The sequence below is a fragment of the Salvelinus namaycush genome, chromosome 33 (genome assembly GCF_016432855.1).
Source record: "Salvelinus namaycush isolate Seneca chromosome 33, SaNama_1.0, whole genome shotgun sequence".
In the NCBI taxonomy this organism is placed as follows: Eukaryota; Metazoa; Chordata; class Actinopteri; order Salmoniformes; family Salmonidae; genus Salvelinus; species Salvelinus namaycush.
Window position 1 is genome coordinate 37,136,540 of NC_052339.1, and position 25,318 is coordinate 37,161,857.

Sequence of the window (25,318 nt, forward strand, 5' to 3'; positions counted from 1 at the left end):
AAATCTAGCCTTTTGCTAAGAATGCATTTTTTCCTTATTTGTGACCATTTTAATTGACAACAATCCCAGTAAGGTACTTAATTATTACTCAGAAATGATTTGATATTGAAATAAAAACAGCTGCATTGGACCCTTTAAATAATTTTGCAATGGATTTAGCTTTTAAATAATCCCATATTCCCAAATCCCAAAAATGTCTGAGCAGAGCAGGGATGTTATGGACTAAGGGAAGGCACCTCAAATGGCTCTACTCCCTAATAGGGCCCCTCGGGCTGCCGTCAAAAGGGAGCCATAGGGCTCTGGTCTGAAGCAGTGCACTATATAGGGAACATGGTGCCATAGGGCTCTGGTCTGAAGTAGTGCACTATATAGGGAACATGGTGCCATAGGGCTCTGGTCTGAAGCAGTGCACTATATAGGGAACATGGTGCCATAGGGCTCTGGTCTGAAGCAGTGCACTATATAGGGAACATGGTGCCATAGGGCTCTGGTCTGAAGCAGTGCACTATATAGGGAACATGGTGCCATAGGGCTCTGGTCTGAAGCAGTGCACTATATAGGGAACATGGTGCCATAGGGCTCTGGTCTGAAGCAGTGCACTATATAGGGAACATGGTGCCATAGGGCTCTGGTCTGAAGCAGTGCACTATATAGGGAATAGGGTTCCATAGGGCTCTGGTCTGAAGTAGTGCACTATATAGAGAACATGGTGCCATTTGGGACAAAGTCCCTGATACCTAAAGTAAGATTGCACTTCCAGTTTATAAAAATCAAACTGTTGCTTGAACCTACGTTTAGCAGGCTTTTTTAAATCTGAAAATAAATTGAAAATCATACAATAAAAACCTAAAAAAAAATGACAAGTAAAAGTCAAATCATAGATGGAGAAGCAAGAAGTTAAGGTTCATGACCAGTTTCACAGATAAAGTGCTGACCAAGGAGCTTACGGAGAGGGACTGCTGTACCATACTAGAGCCTTGGACACCCTTATGGAAGCCTCTAGCTTTAGGATGAAACACAGGGGCTGACCGTCCTTTGACACCCTTATGGAGGCCTCTAGCTTTAGGATGAAACACAGGGGCTGACCGTCCTTTGACACCCTTATGGAGGCCTCTAGCTTTAGGATGAAACACAGGGGCTGACCGTCCTTTGACACCCTTATGGAGGCCTCTAGCTTTAGGATGAAACACAGGGGCTGACCGTCCTTTGACACCCTTATGGAGGCCTCTAGCTTTAGGATGAAACACAGGGGCTGACCGTCCTTTGACACCCTTATGGAGGCCTCTAGCTTTAGGATGAAACACAGGGGCTGACCGTCCTTTGACACCCTTATGGAGGCCTCTAGCTTTAGGATGAAACACAGGGGCTGACCGTCGAACCCCCCCTAACTCCAGTCAACTGGGACGGAGCACAGAGACGTAATGGACGCTGGGGTTATGATAACGTTGTGATTCTAGTGGGGGTTTGTCTGTATGTGTGTGTGTGTGTGTAAAAGCAACATCCACCACAGTGCTTCAATGGACAAAACGGTCTGCTTCCTAAAGCTAGAAAGAGTCCCTGAGGTTGACATTCAGCAACGTTTAAAGATTCATTGACCATATTACAGGTTGTATATCCCCAAACAGAACAGCAACTAGCACCAGTTACCCTCTGTGTTGTGTCAGTGTGGAGGGGCAGGCTTGGCTCCAACACACGGCATCAGTTACCCTCTGTGTTGTGTCAGTGTGGAGGGGCAGGCTTGGCTCCAACACACGGCATCAGTGTATGGTCACAGATACATGACTCAGATTACACAATCGAGCGTTCACTTTTATGTTAAGTCTCACTTTCTTCTTTTTCAAATGAAATGTTCGCTGCCATTTCATACAGCAATAAATCCCAACTGCTTTTGCTAACATTTGGAAGGCAAGAACAGAATCTCATTAAGAATAGATAGCTTCCTCCAACAGCAGTCTGATTACAGGGACTACCGTCCCCCATAATTCACTACATAGCTGCCCAGAACACAGGTGGCAGTTCAGTTCCGGTTAGTTAACCCCTGACGGCTTCCTCCAAACACTTGATTGTCTGAACGTTGCAGGGGGTTCTGGGACAGATTCTGACAGACCAATCAGAGACTCCAGGAGGCAGGCCCCAGGGTCGCTGGCCTGTGATTGGCTGCTGGGGTAACTAGGCAACTGGAAGTGAAAGAAGGTGTCCATGTGTTGGTACTCCTTTAGGGAGTTGTACAGGGAGGAAGGACCCAGACAGAAACCATCAAAGAACTCCATGTCAGACTCTGAGGACAGGCTGGGGTCCATGTAGCTGGCAGCGGTGCCATCTACTGAGGACAGGCTGGCAGCGGTGCCATCTACTGAGGAAGAAGGGATGTTGGGGCAGTCTAATGAGGACAGGCTGGCAGCGGTGCCATCTACTGAGGACAGGCTGGCAGCGGTGCCATCCACTGAGGACAGGCTGGCAGCGGTGCCATCCACTGAGGACAGGCTGGCAGCGGTGCCATCCACTGAGGACAGGCTGGCAGCGGTGCCATCCACTGAGGACAGGCTGGCAGCGGTGCCATCCACTGAGGACAGGCTGGCAGCGGTGCCATCCACTGAGGACAGGCTGGCAGCGGTGCCATCCACTGAGGACAGGCTGGCAGCGGTGCCATCCACTGAGGACAGGCTGGCAGCGGTGCCATCTACTGAGGACAGGCTGGCAGCGGTGCCATCTACTGAGGACAGGCTGGCAGCGGTGCCATCTACTGAGGACAGGCTGGCAGCGGTGCCATCTACTGAGGAAGAGGGGGTGTTGGGGCAGTCTACTGAGGAAGAGGGGGTGTTGGGGCAGTCTACTGAGGAAGAGGGGGTGTTGGGGCAGTCTACTGAGGAAGAGGGGGTGTTGGGGCAGTCTACTGAGGAAGAGGGGGTGTTGGGGCAGTCTACTGAGGAAGAGGGGGTGTTGGGGCAGTCTACTGAGGAAGAGGGGGTGTTGGGGCAGTCTACTGAGGAAGAGGGGGTGTTGGGGCAGTCTACTGAGGAAGAGGGGGTGTTGGGGCAGTCTACTGAGGAAGAGGGGGTGTTGGGGCAGTCTACTGAGGAAGAGGGCACATTGGGGACACTGCAGTGGAACAGAGCGTTGCCTTGGTTAGCGTTATCATCTAACAGTTGTGATATGGCCATGGCCCGGTTGTCTCTGTGCACCTCTAGATTGTCATTATCCTCTGGGAAGTCTGCCGTGCTAAACCCTGTCAACATCCACGGCTGTTGCTGTAGACGTTGCTCGGGGCAGCAGCGGTTGTCATTGACAACGCGGTTATTTACATTGTAGTCGTCGTTGTCGTCGATGTCGCTGAAGCTGAGGATGCGGCTCAGTCCGTTCTCATCCACATCATCCAGCAGGGGGCCGTCCTCCCGGGAGCGCCGCCCTAACTCCACCCCTTCCTCCGAGTATTCACTCCCCCCAGAGGAGGCAGAGGAGTCGGTCATGTCGCTACTACAGCTGTTCTCCCTGACCGCCGCCAGCTTTGAACTGAAGTGGAAGGAGGGGCGGTCTGGGATGGAGGGGAGGTCGGACAAGGGGTTGTTGTAGTAGTGACATGGGGCGGTCTCTCCCAGATCCTCTTCCTCTGGTCCAGACGTCTCCTCCAGTCTCTTCTCCAGCTCTAGCTTCATGATGGTGTGGATGTAGTGGGTCTGAACCCGGCTGGAGTTGAACTCTATACGCCCTTCCAGGTTACAGCAGCCATCCTTAGTGCAGCCGCAGGGAAATGACGAGTGGTCCATCTGGGGAGAGAAGAGGACGTTCAAAAATCAGGTTCTGCTTTGTCCCTGAGGGATCAGAATATTGTAGTACAGTGGTCAAATAACCACTGCTTATATTGTTAGGAATATAAAGTATTTAAAACATGAGAGGTCAGTTTACTATTAACATTGAAGTTGAATAAATGTTCATCTGTGAGTTTTCATTAGCAAAGTGTCTTACCTGACACTTGATGCCTGCCAGGCTGCAGGCGCAGGTCTCTGGCTCACAGAAGCCCTGGCAGTCACAGCCACAGTCCTCCCTGGACACTCTCAGCTGCTGGAGCTGCCTCTTCTCCTCCTTATCCATCTTCACCCCCGCAGCCTTCAGCAGGGCTTGTCTCCTCTTGGAGGGGTAGGGGTGGAGGAAGGAGCCGTCGTCTAGGTTACAGCTGCTAATGTCCATCTCGTCCTCTGGGATGTCTTCGACGGTGAGGCGGTCAGCCTCCTCTGACTCCACCGTGCCTCCCGTAGTCAGCTGGGAGGGAGAGACGGGGATCATTGTGTTTTCTCAGGAAGTTAGAATCAACTCCCAACTAAACAAAGTGTTCAACACCAACTCACTTGAAAGGATTAGACTTAAAACCTTTTCACAATCAGACATCTCATCAACACTCTGCATTAGCTAACCCAGACATGGGGAACTGTGTGTCTCGTATCCCTGTACTCAGTCAAGGCCTCAATACATACATGTCCCAGGACTGACCTTCTGTTTGAGAGCATCCAGTTTCTCCTCTCGGAGGCGGTTGAGGAGTTTCTCCCGACGGAGGATACGTTGCTCCACAGCGTACTCATCCAGGGTGTACCTGCGGAGGGCGCTGTGGCGCTGCATCATGCCCAGGGAACAGCCCCCTCTACTGGGCACGCTGCTGAAGCCCTGGCACCGCGGGAAGAGAAACACTGTCACCGTGTCAAAGGTCACGTTGCCCCGCCCACCCTGCTCAGACTTAGCCTTCTTCAGGATGGACTTGACTGGAGAGAGAAAGGGAGGGGGAGGGAGAGAGAGAGGGGAGAGAGAGGGGGGGGGAGAGAGAGAGGGGGGGGGAAGAGAGACTGGTGTTATCACACGGGTCATTCCTCAAGAGCTTTGAAGAACAAGAGACATTCAGTGTTAACTAACCTCCAGACGAGCATCATTGCCATACAACTCTCCTTCCGTGGCCTCCAACTGCTCTTAAATGCAAGTAAAACTAAGTGCATGCTCTTCACCTGCCCGCCCGTCCAGCATCACTGACTTTGTAATTGTCCCCATATTCTAATAGCTAGGTGTCTGGTTAGACTGTAAACTCTCCTTCCAAACTCACATTAAGCATCTCCAATCCAAAATTAAATGTAGAATAGGCTTCCAATTTCACAACAAAGCATCCTTCACTCATGCTGCCAAATTTACCCTTGTAAAACTGACTATCCTGCCGATCCTTGAATTCGGCGATGTCATTTACAAAATAGCCTCTAACACTCTAGTCAGCAAATTGGATGCAGTCTATCACAGTGCCATCCGTTTTGTCACCAAAGCCCCATATACTACCCACCACTGCGACCTGTATGCTCTCATTGGCTGGCCCTTGCTACATATTCGTCGCCAAACCCACTGGCTCCAGGTCATCTATAAGTCTTTGCTTGGTAAAGCCCCGCCTTATCTCAGCTCACTGGTCACCATGGCAGCACCCACCCGTAGCACGCGCTCCAGCAGGTATATTTCACTGGCCATCCCCAAAGCCAACTCCTCCTTTGGCTGCCTTTCCTTCCAGTTCTCTGCTGCCAATGACTGGAACAAATTGCAAAAATCACTGAAGCTGGAGACTTATATCTCCCTCTCTACCTTTAAGCATCAGCTGTCAGAGCAGCTTACAGATCACTGCACCTGTACATAGCCCATCTGTAAAGAGCCCATCTGTACATAGCCCATCTGTAAATAGCCCATCCAACTACCTCATCCCCAGATTGTTACTTAGATGTGCAGAAGATGAATGTGCAAGTAGAGATACTGGGGTGCAAAAGAGCAAAAAAATATCACTCCAGTGTTTAATTGCTAAATTGTAATTACTTCGCCACCACTATTTCTTGCCTTACCTCCCTAATCTCTCTTATCCTACCTCATTTGCACACACTGTATATAGATTTCTTCTACTGTATTATTGACTATGTTTGTTTATTCCATTTGTAACTCTGTGTTGTTGTTTGTGTTGCACTGCTTTGCTTTATCTTGGCCAGGTCGCAGTTGTAAATGAGAACTTGTTCTCAACTGGCCACCTGGTTAAATAAAGGTGAAATAAATAAAAAACATAAAACAGATACTGCAGTTCAAGTCACAAAGCAACTGCACTCCCCTCTACTGCCACTAGATGGCACCATGCATCAGATAACATGGCAGAGAGGCTGGTGAACCATCAGGACTGCTGAACGGAGCGACTAGGATCACAACACCACAGAGGAAATGTTTTGAAAAGGAAGTAGGTTGGGATTAGGAGGAGAGAGTGAGGGAGGGGAGGAAAAATCTGGCGTTCTGCCATCATTGAAAATAAGAATTTGTTCTTAACCGACTTGCCTAGTAAAATTAAAATTAAGTAAAACATACTTTTATTTATATTTGACAAATTTTACTTCACTACATTCCTAAAGAAAATAATGTACTTTTTACTTTTTACACCCTGACACCCAAAAGTACTTGGGAAAATGTATAATTCACTTATCAACAGAACATCCCTGGTCATCCCTACTGCCTCTGATCTAAACACACATGCTTCTTTCGTAAATTATGTCTGAGTGTTGGAGTGTGCCCCTGACTAGCTGTAAAAAAAAAAAAAAAAATCTGTCTACTCTTCCTGGGGTTTATTATGGATCCCCATTAGGTCCTGCCAAGGTAGCAGCTACTCTTCCTGGGGTTTATTATGGATCCCCATTAGTTCCTGCCAAGGCAGCAGCTACTCTTCCTGGGGTTTATTAGAGATCCCCATTAGTTCCTGCCAAGGCAGCAGCTACTCTTCCTGGGGTTTATTATGGATCCCCATTAGTTCCTGTCAAGGCAGCAGCTACTCTTCCTGGGGTTTATTATGGATCCCCATTAGTTCCTGCCAAGGCATCAGCTACTCTTCCTGGGGTTTATTATGGATCACCATTAGTTCCTGCCAAGGCATCAGCTACTCTTCCTGGGGTTTATTATGGATCCCCATTAGTTCCTGCCAAGGCATCAGCTACTCTTCCTGGGGTTTATTATGGATCCCCATTAGTTCCTGTCAAGGCAGCAGCTACTCTTCCTGTGGGTTTATTATGGATCCCCATTAGTTCCTGCCAAGGCAGCAGCTACTCTTCCTGGGGTTTATTATGGATCCCCATTAGTTCCTGCCAAGGCATCAGCTACTCTTCCTGGGGTTTATTATGGATCACCATTAGTTCCTGCCAAGGCAGCAGCTACTCTTCCTGGGGTTTATTAGAGATCCCCATTAGTTCCTGCCAAGGCAGCAGCTACTCTTCCTGGGGTTTATTATGGATCCCCATTAGTTCTTGCCAAGGCAGCAGCTACTCTTCCTGGGGTTTATTATGGATCCCCATTAGTTCCTGCCAAGGCAGCAGCTACTCTTCCTGGGGTTTATTATGGATCCCCATTAGTTCCTGCCAAGGTAGCAGCTACTCTTCCTGGGGTTTATTATGGATCCCCATTACTCCCTGTCAAGGCACCAGCTACTCTTCCTGAGGTTTATTATGGATCCCATTAGTTCCTGCCAAGGCAGCAGCTACTCTTCCTGGCGATTATTATGGATCCCCATTAGTTCCTGCCAAAGCAGTTTTAGAAATATTTATGACTAATTTATTCCTTGCCACTCATTCTGAAACTAACTGCAGCTCTTTATTAAGTGTTGCAGTCATTTCAGTCGCTGTAGTAGCTAACGTGCATAGTGTTGAGTCGTCCGCATACATAGACACTCTGGCTTTACTCAAAGCCAGTGGCAGGTCATTAGTAAAGATTGAAAAAAGTAAAAAGGGCCTAGACAGCTGCCCTGGGGAATTCCTGATTCTACCTGGATTATGATGGAGAGGCTTCCATTAAAGAACACCCTCTGTGTTCTGTTAGACAGGTAACTCTTTATCCTCAATATAGCAGGGGGTGTAAAGCCATAACACAAGTTTCATCGGGGACTAACTTCATTAGCTTAATGGCTAACAGCTTAGCGTCTCTGTCAAGCAGGCTTCAACCTGTCTGATAAGCGGGATTCCGGGACAAGAAATAGTGGTCGTTGCTGTTATAAGCTAACCGCGTCACGGAATCCACGCAAAAATAATTTCTGTATTCGTATTTAATGAATAGCGGTTTTGTTTCAATCAAAAATAACAAACTGAGTGTTTTCCAGCTGCGCACTGATGACGCGTAACACGTGTTTTCCAGCTGCGCACTCTGATGACGCGTAACACGTGTTTTCCAGCTGCGCACTCTGATGACGCGTAACACGTGTTTTCCAGCTGCGCACTCTGATGACGCGTAACACGTGTTTTCCAGCTGCGCACTCTGATGACGCGTAACACGTGTTTTCCAGCTGCGCACTCTGATGACGCGTAACACGTGTTTTCCAGCTGCGCACTCTGATGACGCGTAACACGTGTTTTCCAGCTGCGCACTCTGATGACGCGTAACACGTGTTTTCCAGCTGCGCACTCTGATGACGCGTAACACGTGTTTTCCAGCTGCGCACTCTGATGACGCGTAACACGTGTTTTCCAGCTGCGCACTCTGATGACGTGTAACACGTGTTTTCCAGCTGCGCACTGATGACGTGTAACACGTGTTTTCCAGCTGCGCACTCTGATGACGTGTAACATGTGTTTTCCAGCTGCGCACTCTGATGACGTGTAACACGTGTTTTCCAGCTGCGCACTCTGATGACGTGTAACACGTGTTTTCCAGCTGCGCACTCTGATGACGTGTAACACGTGTTTTCCAGCTGCGCACTCTGATGACGTGTAACATGTGTTTTCCAGCTGCGCACTCTGATGACGTGTAACGTGTTTTCCAGCTGCGCACTCTGATGACATGTAACACGTGTTTTCCAGCTGCGCACTGATGACGTGTAACACGTGTTTTCCAGCTGCGCACTCTGATGACGTGTAACATGTTTTCCAGCTGCGCACTCTGATGACGTGTAACATGTGTTTTCCAGCTGCGCACTCTGATGACGCGTAACGCGTGTTTTCCAGCTGCGCACTCTGATGACGCGTAACACGTGTTTTCCAGCTGCGCACTCTGATGACGCGTAACACGTGTTTTCCAGCTGCGCACTCTGATGACGCGTAACACGTGTTTTCCAGCTGCGCACTCTGATGACATGTAACACGTGTTTTCCAGCTGCGCACTCTGATGACGTGTAACACGTGTTTTCCAGCTGCGCACTCTGATGACATGTAACACGTGTTTTCCAGCTGCGCACTGATGACGTGTAACACGTGTTTTCCAGCTGCGCACTCTGATGACGTGTAACACGTGTTTTCCAGCTGCGCACTCTGATGACGTGTAACACGTGTTTTCCAGCTGCGCACTCTGATGACGTGTAACACGTGTTTTCCAGCTGCGCACTCTGATGACGTGTAACACGTGTTTTCCAGCTGCGCACTCTGATGACGTGTAACATGTGTTTTTTTCCTTCAGACTCCATGAAATGACTACCTCTTCCTAAATATTTGGTATTCACTGCAGGCCTCCCTTTATGGTCGCAAACTGGTCTTGAATGTACAAAAAAAAGAATTCATGACCTTTACCAGAGCTCGCACTTAGCCAGAGAATGTTAGCATTGTCACATCTGGTGGCTTATCCATTGAAACAGTGTCATCCTACAAATACCTAGTTATATAGTTGGATGACAAGTTGTCCTTTAAAGTTCATATGGATAATCTTATGATGCTTAAATTGAAATGTGTTTTTATTTTCGTAATAAAGCTTGCTTCCCACTTATGGCTAGAAAGAAGCTTGTTCAGGCCACTATTCTCTCTGTAATTGATTATGGTGACTTGTTGTATATGCATGCAGCCTCCTCCGTCTTACAGAGACTGGACTATGTTTATCATGCAGCCTCCTCCGTCTTACAGAGACTGGACTATGTTTATCATGCAACCTCCTCCGTCTTACAGAGACTGGACTATGTTTATCATGCAGCCTCCTCCGTCTTACAGAGACTGGACTATGTTTATCATGCAACCTCCTCCGTCTTACAGAGACTGGACTATGTTTATCATGCAGCCTCCTCCGTCTTACAGAGACTGGACTATGTTTATCATGCAGCCTCCTCCGTCTTACAGAGACTGGACTATGTTTATCATGCAGCCTCCTCCGTCTTACAGAGACTGGACTATGTTTATCATGCAGCCTCCTCCGTCTTACAGAGACTGGACTATGTTTATCATGCAGCCTCCTCCGTCTTACAGAGACTGGACTATGTTTATCATGCAGCCTCCTCTGTTTATTATGCATCCTTGTGCTTTATTACAAATGCCAAGTCACTCCCCCACCGTTGCACATTGTACCAAATGGTAGGTTGGACCTCACTTTATATGCTCAGAAAGATACATTTGTATGTGTTCATCTACAAAGGCCTTTTGGGTAAACTCCCTCTTTACCTCTGTCGTCTGGTCTCCTTCACCACCAGAAGGTACCATACCCGGTCTGCTAGGTGGTTGCTACTTAAAGTCCCAAGGACATTCACACTATTAGGCAAGACTGCCTTCTCGTCTTGTGCACCAGAGGCATAGAATAGTCTACAATCCATGCTTCATCTAGATATGTTAGTGCCACTGAATGAATTTAAAATGTTGATGGGAGATTGTTACTGAGGAGTGTAAATGCTTTTTTTTTTAGGCTGGATTAGTTTGTTGTATGTTTTAATTATGTAATGTATTGAATGTTGCTGCCTTCTCCCTTGAAAAAGAGACTGTCTAAATGGGCTTTTCCTGGTTAAATAAAAGGATAAATAAATAAAAAAGTCTCCATTAGATGAACACAGAAAGTATCCTGTACTCATCGCATGCTCCAACATGCCTTAGTCCCTTCATCACACCCCCTCTCTCTCCCTCCCTACCTACTCTTCCAGGCAGGCAGCACCTGTGCTGGATGAGTGCCCAGGGCCCAGACAAGGCTCTGTGTGTTCTCCCTGCCTAGCCATCTTCTCTCTGGCACCCTGCCATGCCATCCTGGGAACCCTAACAACTGTTTGCCCTTCACAGACCCTAAACCCAAAAAATTACCACAGTCCCCTAAATGCCAGACCGACAGACAGACTAGACCCCACACAGTTAGTTTTACATTCCTATCAGTCTGAGTGAGAGGTGTATCTCTGCTTCCCCTAGGGCTGTAAGCAGGTAGGATAAGAGCCAAGCTATCTAACCTATCCTAATACATAATTCATGTTTTGAGAGAATCTATGAATCCAGGGCCTGGGGGGAAAAAAACGTATTCATCCATTACCAGCCTTTCAACGCGCTTCATGTCTACAGATGCTACGGGTCAGCAGTCATTTAGGAAGGTTGCCTTTGTGTTCTTGGGCACAGGGACTATGGTGGTCTGCTTGAAACATGTTGGTATTACAGACTTAATCAGGAACATGTTGAAAATGTTAGTGAAGACACCTGCCAGTTGGTGAGCACATGCCCGGAGCACACGTCCTGGTAATCCGTCTGGCCCCGCAGCCTTGTGAATGTTGACCTGTTTAAAGGTCTTACTCATGTCGGCTACGGAGAGCGTGATCACACAGTCGTCCGGAACAGCTGATGCTCTTATGCATGCCTCAGTGTTGCTTGCCTCGAAGCGAGCATAGAAGTGATTTAGCTCGTCTGGTAGGCTTGTGTCACTGGGCAGCTCGCGGCTGTGCTTCCCTTTAAAAAGATTTGGCATGGGTCCTGAGATCCTCAAAAGGTTCTACAGCTGCAACATCGAGAGCATCCTGACTGGTTGCATCACTGCCTGGTACGGCAATTGCTCGGCCTCCGACCGCAAGGCACTACAGAGGGTAGTGCATACGGCCCGGTACATCACTGGGGCTAAGCTGCCTGCCATTCAGGACCTCTACACCAGGCGGTGTCAGAGGAAGGCCCTAAAAATTGTCAAAGACCCCGGCCACCCCAGTCATAGACATAGTACATACTACCTCAATTGGGCCGGCCAACCAGTGCTCCCGCACATTGGCTAACCGGGCTATCTGCATTGTGTCCCACCCACCACCCGCCAACCCCTCTCTTACACTACTGCTACTCTCTGTTCATCATATATGCATAGTCACTTTAACCATATCTACATGTACATACTACCTCAATCAGCCTGACTAACCGGTGTCTGTATGTAGCCTGGCTACTTAATATAGTCTGTCTTTTTACTGTTGTTTTATTTATTTATCTACCTATTGTTCACCTAATACCTTTTTTGCACTATTGGTTAGAGCCTGTAAGTTCTACACCTGTTGTATTCAGCGCACGTGACAAATAAAATTTGATTTGATGTTCAAATGACCTTGAGTAACATGTACCCCCGCACATAGACTTGGTATCGGTACCCCCTGAAAATAACAATAACGAGGCTATATAATCTTTTACTTTTTACCTTTGTTTATTTGGTCAATATTTTCTTAACTCTTGAACTGCACTGTTGGTTAAGGGCTTGTAAGTAAGCATTTCACGGTAAGGTCTACTACACATGTATTCGGCACATGTGACAAATAAAGTTTGCTTTGATTTGAGATGGAGGGGGGGGGGGCGTGTCAGTGCAGATAGCCCGGGTAACCATTTAATGAACTATTTAGCAGTCAGAAGCTGTTTAGGAGCCTTTTGGTCCGAGAGCCGATGCTTCGGTACCATTTGCCAGACAGTAGCACAGTCTACGGCTTGGGTGGCTGGAGATTGTTCAGCCTTTCCTCCGACACCGCCTGGTATAGAGGTCCTGGATGGCAGGGAGATCGGCCTCAGTGATGCACTGGGCCGTCCGCACCACCATCTGCAGTGCTTTGCGGTCAAGGGTGGTGCATTTGGCATACCAAGCAGTGATGCACTGGGCCGTCCGCACCACCATCTGCAGTGCTTTGCGGTCAAGGTGGTGCATTTGGCATACCAAGCAGTGATGCACTGGGCCGTCCGCACCACCATATGCAGTGCTTTGCGGTCAAGGTGGTGCATTTGGCATACCAAGCAGTGATGCTGCCAGTTAAGACGCTCTCCATGTTACAGCTGTAGAACATTTTGTGGATATGAGGGCCCATGCCAAAACCTCTCAGCCTCCTGAGGTTAGTGGAGATTAGTGAAGGCATAGTGATGGTTAGTGAAGGCATAGTGAAGCCTGAGGAAGTAAATTAGATACTCACTGTTGTAATGTGTGTCTGGAGAGCCAGGGTTGCTGGGTGTTGAGTCAAGGGTGTCTGAGTAGCAGCTCTCCCCCTCCGAGTCCCATCCGGAGTAGGCTGAGGAGGAAGAGGAGTAGCACTGGTCCTCATCATAGACCTCCTCATACTTCCTCTTCAATAGACCGCTCATGGCTCTAGCTAGCATCGACCTGATCTGAGAAACACAGGGAGAGGAGACAGGGTTATTAGCATGGGGCTAGCTAGCATGGAGCTGATCTGAGAAACACAGGGAGAGGAGACAGGGTTATTAGCATGGGGCTAGCTAACATGGAGCTGATCTGAGGAACACTGGGAGAGGAGAAAGGGTTATTAGCATGGTGCTAGCTAGCATTGAGCTGATCTGAGGAACACTGGGAGAGGAGACAGGATTATTAGCATGGGGCTAGCTAGCATGGACCTGATCTGAGGAACACTGGGAGAGGAGACAGGATTATTAGCATGGGGCTAGCTAGCATGGACCTGATCTGAGGAACACTGGGAGAGGAGACAGGATTATTAGCATGGGGCTAGCTAGCATGGAGCTGATCTGAGGAACACTGGGAGAGGAGACAGGATTATTAGCATGGGGCTAGCTAGCATGGAGCTGATCTGAGGAACACTGGGAGAGGAGACAGGATTATTAGCATGGGGCTAGCTAGCATGGAGCTGATCTGAGGAACACTGGGAGAGGAGACAGGATTATTAGCATGGGGCTAGCTAGCATGGAGCTGATCTGAGGAACACTGGGAGAGGAGAAAGGGTTATTAACATGTTTACAATCAGCATAATCAGCATGTCATAACTGCAGTGGGTTATGATTTCAGCAGATGCAATTATGGTAATGATTATAGGCGTCCTACACAAGAAGGCTTCAGGGTTAATATTTCAAACTCACATTAAACTAACTATTATCATATCATCTGATTATCTTACTATGATTAATATCCATAGCCTACTATAATAAAGCCTGAAAACCCCTGGTGGTACTCATGGACATACGTTCTAAAATCAGAGCATAAGCCTAATAGGCTGGATTTGCTACGACCACAGACAGATGAGTGAAATGTACAATGGAAATTGCTGAGTACAAGCTAGCCCTGTGCTGCCATGTGAGGCCCTGCAGAACACACCTCAGTGAGAGAGCGAGAGAGGGGATGAGAGCGAGAGAGAGAGGGGGGATGAGAGCGAGAGAGAGAGGGGGGATGAGAGCGAGAGAGAGAGGGGGGATGAGAGCGTAACGATCGGTAAAAACTCAGGATACTAGCCAATGAGGACTGAGTAAGCCAATGTCAACCTGTACAAGTCTGGATCAGTACTGGTACAGGCCAACCCCAAAGAGTTTCAGCTGGACTTCCACTGAGTCAAAGAGGGAGCTCAGCAGGAGAAACTCTCTTGAGAAAGACTCTCCCACCCCAAACAAGTCAGACCTCTTCCTTAAACAACCCCACAGATGAGCAACCCCAAGCGGAAAGACAACCTCCCAGCACAGAGCTCTACTCCCTCACTGAAATGAAGGATAAATTCACCCAGCTGGGGGTACGGCGGAGGTGGAACAGCAGGTGACAACACCAAAGGAGAAGAAGGTGAGAAAGATGTGTGACAGAACAACACATTACAGAGCTGGCAACCCCCACAGAGAAGCAGGCAGAACAGTCCACCTCAGATCCTGACCCAAGTCTCAACACCACAGCAGAACAGATAAATGAAGAACCCCAAGCCCAGTGGACCCCATGCCTTCCTAGCACCCCCCCCCCCATCAGCCCACCTGATAGCCCTCCTGACAACCCCACCACACCCACAAGCTACAGATTGTACTCCTTATGAAATAAATACAATAACATTTTTCTTGAACACACAGGCTCTAAACTCTGGTGTCCTTTTGTCTGAGGACCAACTAGGGACACCCAGCCACATAATAATACACACAGGCAAGAACAACCTGAGAACATAGCAAAAAAATACTTCCACCCTGCTAACATACAGCGGGTAAATGCAAGTATTTCCCGTGACTGTGTCTCAAAACCAAATGTTTACCTGGCCCACCACTCCACCCTGGACTTAAACAGCCTTTGCGACCAGGTCCACCTATACAAGACAGCAGTGCACACCTTCACCAGGACCCTAAAGGACATCGCTCTCAACCGCAGCTACAGCACCTCCCACAGGAGCAACAGCTCAACGGTCATCCCACCCAGACAACAGCACCTCCCACAGGAGCAACAGCTCAACGGTCATCCCACCCAGACAACAGCACCTCACACAGGAGCAACAGCTCAACGGTCATCCCACCCAGACAACAGCACCTCACACAGGAGCAACAGCTCAACGGTCATCCCACCCAGACAACAGCACCTCACACAGGAGCAACAGCTCAACGGTCATCCCACCCAGACAACAGCACCTCACACAGGAGCAACAGCTCAACGGTCATCCCACCCAGACAACAGCACCTCACACAGGAGCAACAGCTCAACAGTCATCCCACCCAGACAACAGCACCTCACACAGGAGCAACAGCTCAACGGTCATCCCACCCAGACAACAGCACCTCACACAGGAGCAACAGCTCAACGGTCATCCCACCCAGACAACAGCACCTCACACAGGAGCAACAGCTCAACGGTCATCCCACCCAGACAACAGCACCTCACACAGGAGCAACAGCTCAACAGTCATCCCACCCAGACAACAGCACCTCACACAGGAGCAACAGCTCAACGGTCATCCCACCCAGACAACAGCACCTCACACAGGAGCAACAGCTCAACAGTCATCCCACCCAGACAACAGCACCTCACACAGGAGCAACAGCTCAACGGTCATCCCACCCAGACAACAGCACCTCACACAGGAGCAACAGCTCAACGGTCATCCCACCCAGACAACAGCACCTCACACAGGAGCAACAGCTCAACGGTCATCCCACCCAGACAACAGCACCTCACACAGGAGCAACAGCTCAACAGTCATCCCACCCAGACAACAGCACCTCACACAGGAGCAACAGCTCAACGGTCATCCCACCCAGACAACAGCACCTCCCACAGGAGCAACAGCTCAACAGTCATCCCACCCAGACAACAGCACCTCACACAGGAGCAACAGCTCAACGGTCATCCCACCCAGACAACAGCACCTCACACAGGAGCAACAGCTCAACGGTCATCCCACCCAGACAACAGCACCTCCCACAGGAGCAACAGCTCAACAGTCATCCCACCCAGACAACAGCACCTCACACAGGAGCAACAGCTCAACGGTCATCCCACCCAGACAACAGCACCTCACACAGGAGCAACAGCTCAACGGTCATCCCACCCAGACAACAGCACCTCCCACAGGAGCAACAGCTCAACAGTCATCCCACCCAGACAACAGCACCTCACACAGGAGCAACAGCTCAACGGTCATCCCACCCAGACCAGCGAGACCCTATCCCAGAACGGCGGGACCTCCCCCCAATAATTACCATGGAATATGCATCAGCAGCAAATCTCAGAAAAATCATCTGCCCTTTATCATTGTGAGGTCTGGGGTCCACTCGCCAACCAAGAATTCACAAAATGAGAAGAGCTGACGTATGACGTAAAGGTAACGTAAGGGTAATGGCGGACTGAAGGGATTTATGTAGAGCACCTCAAGATAAAACATAATATTCGAAATATCTGCTAAATTAGACTAAAATATTAGCACTACTTAATCTGGTGAGAGATAACCTTCAATCTGGACAATAACACAAAACAAATCCTAAAACTAGAGACATTTATCGACAAATATTACGAAAACAGGCAACAACCAAACATGACGGAGAGTAAGACAGGGGAACCGATTACAAAACGAAAACGTGACTCTTCTACAGACACTGATGACTTAATATTCTCACCACCGGGAATGGTAAAGGTCGAAACCGATCTGTTAAAATCAATAAATGACAAACTGGGTATACTTGAATTAGTTAGTAAGGATATAAAAGAGTTGAAGGCAAGCCTAGAGATGAGTGATGAAAAAGCTGCGACATTGGAGAAGCAAACACACGCGCTAAAAGGGACAGTCAATAAGATTGAAACCGAAATGAATGGAATTAAAAAGGAGAACACCGTTCTGAAAGAAACCTTACTGGACATACAAACTAGATCCATGAGAGAGAATTTGGTACTTACAGGTATCCAAGAAAAAGAAGGAGAAGTTCCTGAATCTATAGTTAGAGAGTTCCTCCTTACAGCGCTTCAGATTCCACGCGAAGTTATCGACAAAATCCAACTTGAACGCGTTCACCGCTTCGGACAGAGAGGGCAGAGGTACGAACGCCCAATCGTTGCCAAATTTGCTTCATTTAAAGATAAAATAATGGTTAAAAGCCTGGGTAAAAGACTTGCTGGGACCAAAATTGGCATGAATGATCAGTTTCCGAAGGAAATTGCAGAACGGCGCAAAGTTCTGTATCCAATTTTCAAAGAAAATAGATTAAAAGCGAAACGAGTAGCTCTCGTCGTTGATAAACTATATATTGATAACCAGTTGTTCAGAGACACAAAGACTACTCCATGGTTATTTTAAAAATTACAAAGTTCTCATAGACGAGGGAAATAAACACAATTCAAGCCCGGTTACTGATTGTAACAATACAATAAAAAATATAGCTTTTCTATAAATCTTCACATATAACTAATTGAACACACAAGCACTAATTCAACATAGTGAAGATAAAAACTAAGTAAACAGAAGGCACAGTATGTGTGGATGGTATGGTTTGTGTTTATTTTTTATTTTATTTGTTATGTTTGGAAAGTTGAGTGAGTGAGTAATGAAATGGTTGCATATCCCAGAGCCAATGTATTGCTGTGAGCCGGGTATGAGAGGGCTTTCAATGTTCAGATGATGGATATACCTTTATAATGAATTATACGTCTTATTTATTTATTGTCCTATCATGGAGAACTACATTTTTTATTTATTTTTTTATAAATTATATCTAATTATTTATTATCCTATTTTAATGGTACGGTCCATGGCACTATACCCTAGACACCCACCTGAATGACCCAGATACTAAGGAGAAGTCCCTAACTGTTTTATGTGCCCGCTGTAAGCGGTCTGTATGCAGCTAAAATGAGGTCAGAGACCAAGAGCAGCACTGCCCCCTCAAGATTCTGAGCCTGCTTGGCAGGGTTGGTCCTGCAAAGCCAAAGCCCCATAAAGGGAGAGCATAATATACAAGGAAATTCTCAAAGCTGCTAATGAGAACCTTGACGACCTTGTACCTAGCCGGTGGGGATTCCGGTGGGGTGCCCCCACCCAGGCAGTGGCAGTGCTGGCAACACTAGCTGCAGTAACCCATGGGGAGGGGGTCACACTCGGACATTCAGAGAGGGGGTATATTATTGTGGCCCTGGCGGCACAAAATCAAAGTCGGACTGCATGGAGATGCGTGGGGACATGGTCATGACGGGTGGCCGTATTGTGGGTGTTTCAGGAATAAGGTGTACATTTGACCTCCATTATCTAGGATATGACAATGGTAAATAAATCTCTCAATTTTTGCTAATTTTTTGTGCGGTCTTGCAGGCCTTCTCATGCAGCTGCAACTGCAAGTGCATTTGTAAATCATGACCCATCTTGAGTTGGGCTCTGGGATGGTGCAATTGTTGAGAAAGTGAGCTTATGGTTGTGTGGGGGTAAGGGCTGAGTGTGTGTGGGTGTATGTGTGTATCCCACAACTGTTGCGAAGGAAGAAGTAAAAGATGTTAGGGACAATAGAGGATGATCCACAGATATATATAATACAAATCGAGGTGAGGGCAATGGAAATGCATATGGTAATTGATCTTCTTCAATTCGGTAAATGGCACTGTATGCTCTTTTCAAAGAATGGATCCCAGTCAGTTCAGGGCTATGGGATACAGGGGGTCGAGGGTGGTCTACCGGGCATTGGGATGACAAGCCATCTCGAGATGAGGCCTTTTAGCGGGTGGAATAGTAGGGACCAATTGGAGGTTTACTTAGTAGAAATGCAAATATCATGGTACAACTATATAGACACTCAATCATTATGTTACTTTTTAATAGTACGTTTACAAAAATATATTCTGATTAAAAGAATGAAAGGTGTGTCTCATTATGGTAAGTGGTGAAATAAGTATAGCCAGTTACAATTGTAATGGCTTAGCAGATAATAAGAAAAGACGATCAGTATTTACCTGGCTAAAAGAGAAGGATTATAATATCTATTGTTTACAGGAAACCCATTCAACAGTTTTAGATGAAGTTTTGTGGAAAAAGAACTGGGGGGGCAAAATATATTTCTCCCATGGGCAAAGAAATTCAAAAGGGGTGATGGTTTTAATTAACAATAATTTTGATCCAAATGTGCAAATTGTCCAAACAGATCCTCAAGGTAGATGGATTATTTTAAATATGTTATTGGACAATAAACAAATATGGCTTGTTAACCTATACGGTCCGAATAATGATGATCCAAGCTTCTTTGAAAATATATATAAGAATTTATCAACTCTACAAGCAACACTAGACTCTATTATTATAGTGGGAGATTTTAATACGGTCTTAAATACCTCTATAGACCGGAAAGGAAATCACACTACAAACTATCACCCTCAGGCACTTAAGGAAATCATGAATGTCATGGATATATTGGAATTAGTGGATATATGGAGACTTAAATACCCTGATTTAGTGAGATATACATGGCGGAGGCTGAATCAAGCTAGTCGTCTTGACTACTTTCTTATACCATTCTCTCTGGCACCAAAAGTTAAAAAAGTGTTGATAGGGGACAGAATGCGGTCGGATCATCACATAATTGGCATATATATTTCTCTTACAGAATTTCCACGTGGGCGAGGATATTGGAAATTTAATCAAAGTCTACTAGATGATAAATTGTTTAGAACTAGGACAGAAGATTTTATAACTGACTTTTTCAGACATAACATAGGTACAGCAGATCCCCTTATTGTATGGGACACTTTTAAGTGTGCCTTTAGAGGCCATGCAATTCAGTACTCATCTATAAAACAAAGGGAATTTAGATCAAAAGAGTCCATATTAACAAAGGAAATTGAAGGACTAACAGTACAGTTAGATAGCAATAAAAACGGTACCATAGAGGCACAGAATAAGTTAGAGGAAAAACAAAAAGAAATGGAGGAACTTATTCAAGAAAGATCCAGTGTAATATATTATAAAAATAAAGCGAACTGGATGGAATATGGGGAAAAATGCACCAAATTCTTTTTCAATCTTCAATATAGAAATGCTACCAAAAAAAATGTATTAAAACTTGTTACAAATGATGGAGTCACGCATGATTCACCAAATGATATTTTGAAAGAGGAAGTAAAGTACTTTAAGAATATGTTTTCGTTTCAGGCTCCTCCATCTCCACTAACTGAAACTAATTGTATGGATTTTTTTCCTATTAATAATGTAAAATTAACATCTGTACAGAAAGACTCATGTGAAGGCCAAATTACAGAGGAGGAACTGCTTGATGCAATTGGGGCCTTTAAGGATGGGAAAACTCCAGGGCTGGATGGCATACCAGTGGAAGTATACAAAACTTTTTTTGATATACTCAAAGGACCATTATTAGCTTGTTTTAACCACTCCTATATAAATGGTAGATTATCAGACACGCAACAAGAAGGTCTGATATCGTTATTACTGAAACAGGACCCAAGTGGTATATATAAAGATCCAGTCCAATTAAAAAATTGGAGACCTCTTACACTTCAGTGTTGTGATGCAAAAATCCTAGCAAAATGCTTGGCGCATAGAATAAAAAAAGTTTTGTCAGATATTATTCATCCTAATCAGACAGGTTTTTTACATGGACGATACATTGGAGATAATATAAGGCAAGTACTGGAAACAATAGAACACTATGAAATATCGGGGACACCAGGTCTGGTTTTCATAGCTGATTTTGAAAAGGCTTTTGATAAAGTACGACTGGAGTTTATATATAAATGCCTAGAATATTTCAATTTTGGGGAATCTCTTATAAAATGGGTTAAAATTATGTATAGTAACCCTAGGTGTAAAATAGTAAATAATGGCTACATCTCAGAAAGTTTTAAACTATCTAGAGGAGTAAAACAAGGTTGTCCACTATCGGCATATCTATTTATTATTGCCATCGAAATGTTAGCTGTTAAAATTAGATCAAACATTAATATTAATGGATTAGAAATCCGTGGCTTAAAAACTAAGGTGTCATTGTACGCTGATGATTCATGTTTTCTTTTAAAACCACAACTAGAGTCTCTCCACGGCCTCATAGAGGATCTAGATACCTTTGCTATCCTCTCTGGATTAAAACCAAATTATGATAAATGTACCATATTACGTATTGGATCACTAAAAAATACACATTTTATATTGCCATGTAGTTTACCAATTAAATGGTCTGACGGAGATGTGGACATACTCGGTATAAAAATCCCAAAAGAAAGAAATGATCTCACTCCAATAAATTTTTATAGAAAGTTAGCAAAAATAGATAAGATCTTGCTACCATGGAAAGGAAAATACTTGTCTATTTGTGGAAAAATCACCCTGATTAACTCTTTAGTCATATCACAGTTTACCTATTTGCTTATGGTTTTGCCTACACCTAGTGACCTGCTTTTTAAATTATATGAACAAAAAATATTCCATTTTATTTGGAACGGCAAGCCAGATAAAATTAAAAGGGCCTATTTATATAACGAATATGAATTCGGAGGGCAGAAATTATTAAATATTAAAGCATTAGACCTCTCACTAAAGGCATCAGTCATACAAAAGTTATACTTAAATCCAAACTGGTTCTCTAGTAAATTGGTACGAATGTCTCATCCTATGTTCAAGAAGGGCCTTTTTCCCTTTATTCAGATTACACCTGCTCACTTTCGGTTGTTTGAAAAGGAAATAATCTCCAAAATATCCTTATTTTTTAAACAAGCCTTAGAAAGTTGGTTGCAATTTCAGTTTAATCCACCTGAAAGGACGGAACAAATAGTACAACAAATATTGTGGTTAAATTCAAATATAGTAATTGATAAAAAAACTGTATTTATCGAAGAAATGTTTAAAAAAGGTATAATTTTTGTGAATGATATCATAAATAGGACTGGTGGAGTTATGTCACACATGCAGCTAACACAGACATATGGAAATGTCTGCTCTACCCAAAATTACAACCAATTAATTGCAGCATTACCACAAAAATGGAAGAGGCAAGTAGAAGGGGAAAAAAGTAAGGAACTTGTATGTCGGCCCTGTATTAAAGAACATAAATGGTTAAAGAAAAGTGTGATAAATAAAAACATATACCAATTTCATTTAAGGACCAAAAAACTGACAGCTGTGCCATATAAATTGCAAAATAGTTGGGAAGAGATTTTCGATGTACCCATTCCATGGCACATGGTTTATGAATTGATACGCAAAACAACGCCGGATTCAAAACTTCGAATTTTTCAATTTAAATTACTGTACAAAATTCTTGCAACTAATAGAATGTTATATATATGGGGTATACAATCTTCCCAGCTCTGCAGATTCTGTTGTGAGGAGGCAGAGTCATTAGATCATTTATTTTGGTATTGTCCATATGTAGCTCGTTTTTGGTCACAGGTCCAGGAATGGCTGAAGAATTGCAACATTTGCCTAGAACTAACGCTACAGATAGCAATACTGGGGGATTTGAAAAGCCATAGTCAATCAATCAATAATATAATAATTATTTTAGCAAAAATGTTTATTTTTAATTTACAATCTGTAGAAGCTATGAGAATAGGAAGGTTCAAATCTTTTGTGAAGCATCACAGCACAGTTGAAAAATATATGGCAAATAAAAATCCGAAATGGATGATGTTGGAAGATAGATGGGAAGGGTTGAGTGGAACTGAAGGGTGGGACTAATAACAAGATAAACAATGTAGGGCATACGGGATCTGTGAAATGTGTATAGGTGCGGAGCTTTTGTGAAATAGCACAGTTACAAGTGGAAATAAAATTGGATGGACAACAGAAATAGAGGAAGGACTAAGAACAAACAAGAGAGAACTATTATAAAGTAGTCTGTGTCTGTAAAATAGGTATAAGATGTATAAATTGAAGGTAAAAGCAGAAGTGTTTATTAGTTTACTCCAATTGGGGGAGCGGTGGTAGGGTTGCGGGGAATAATAATAAAGGTATATTCTTTAAAAAAGTATGTATGTCTATATAGGTATGTGTATGTATATATGTATATATGTATGCATGCGTGTATGGATATATATATTTACCCAAAAAAATATGGGGGATTGGAAATGATGCAGACAATTACATTGGAAGCAACATTCTTTCCGCAATATTAAGCTGATCCACCCCAACAAAAAAAAAAAAAAAAAAAAAAAAAAAAGAATTCACAAAATGGGATAAGTATTAAAAATTGAGACTCTGCATGCAGAATTATGCAAAACCATCCACCGTGTACAAGCTAAAACACCAAATAATACACGCAGAGCAGAATATGGAGGATTCCAGAAAAGAGTAATTCAATTCTACAACCTCATAAAAATAAGCGCTTCTCAAACCTTCCATAACAAAGCCTTCACCTACAGACAGATGAACCTGGAGAAGAATCCCCTAAGCAAGCTGGTCCTGGGGCAAACAGACCCAGGAAAGCGACACAATTAGACCCAACCAAATCATGACAAAACAAAAAGATAATAACTTGACACAAAAAAAACAGCAAACTGGAATGGTATTTGGCCCTAAACAGAGAGTACACAGTGGCAGAATACCTGATCACTGTAACTGACCCAAAATGAAGGAAAGCTTTGACTATGTATAGACTCAGTGAGCATAGCCCTGTTATTGAGAGGCTGCCATAGGCAGACCTGGCTCTCAAGAGAAGACAGGCTATGTGCAACACTGCCCACAAAATGAGGTGAAAACCAAGCTGCACTTCCTAATCTCCTGCCAAATGTATGACCATATTAGAGACACATACTGTATTTGCACATTGTTACAACCCTGTACAGAGCCAATAATATATATTATTTTAGAGACAGAGAAAGAGAGAGAGAGAATAAAAGGGTCAGGAAGTAATCAGACTCCATCAGCCGAGACCAGGAGTCTCCACCACTAACACCCCATCAGCTGAGACCAGGAGTCTCCACCGCTAACACCCCATCAGCTGAGACCAGGAGTCTCCACCGCTAACATCCCATCAGCTGAGACCAGGAGTCTCCACCGCTAACACCCCATCCGCCGAGACCAGGAGTCTAACCCTAACCCCCTGAGACAATCGGACAACGCTGTGAATTTACAATCGGACAACGCTGTGAATTTACAATCTGACAACGCTGTGAATTTACAATCTGACAACGCTGTGAATTTACAATCTGACAACGCTGTGAATTTACAATCTGACAACGCTGTGAATTTACAATCTGACAACGCTGTGAATTTACAATCTGACAACGCTGTGAATTTACAATCTGACAACGCTGTGAATTTACAATCTGACAACGCTGTGAATTTACAATCTGACAACGCTGTGAATTTACAATCTGACAACGCTGTGAATTTACAATCTGACAACGCTCTGAATTTACAAACGGACAACGCTCTGAATTTACAAACGGACAACGCTCTGAATTTACAAACGGACAACGCTCTGAATTTACAAGCGGACAACGCTCTGAATTTACAAACGGACAACGCTCTGAATTTACAAACGGACAACGCTCTGAATTTACAATCGGACAACGCTCTGAATTTACAATCTGACAACGCTCTGAATTTACAAACGGACAATCTGACAACGCTCTGAATTTACAAACTGACAACGCTCTGAATTTACAAACTGACAACGCTCTGAATTTACAATCTGACAACGCTGTGAATTTACAATCTGACAACGCTGTGAATTTACAAACTGACAACGCTCTGAATTTACAAACGGACAATCTGACAACGCTCTGAATTTACAAACGGACAATCTGACAACGCTCTGAATTTACAAACTGACAACGCTCTGAATTTACAAACTGACAACGCTCTGAATTTACAAACGGACAATCTGACAACGCTCTGAATTTACAAACGGACAATCTGACAACGCTCTGAATTTACAATCTGACAACGCTCTGAATTTACAATCTGACAACGCTCTGAATTTACAATCTGACAACGCTC

The 25,318-nt window shown here is 45.0% G+C and overlaps 1 protein-coding gene across 1 annotated transcript in view; it reads right to left on the reverse strand.

Annotated features, from left to right (window-relative positions):
* Positions 1-632: 632 nt before the first annotated feature.
* Positions 633-25,318, reverse strand: part of LOC120028087 (cysteine/serine-rich nuclear protein 2-like) — a 39,708-nt gene continuing 15,022 nt past the window's right edge. Inside the window, exons 2-5 of the mRNA XM_038973248.1 lie at positions 13,109-13,301; positions 4,486-4,751; positions 3,964-4,257; positions 633-3,764 (exon numbers count right to left, since the gene is read on the reverse strand). Coding sequence (XP_038829176.1) covers positions 2,028-3,764; positions 3,964-4,257; positions 4,486-4,751; positions 13,109-13,292 — 2,481 coding nt within the window. The 5' untranslated portion in view covers positions 13,293-13,301 and the 3' untranslated portion in view covers positions 633-2,027. The remainder of the gene's footprint in view (positions 3,765-3,963; positions 4,258-4,485; positions 4,752-13,108; positions 13,302-25,318) is intronic.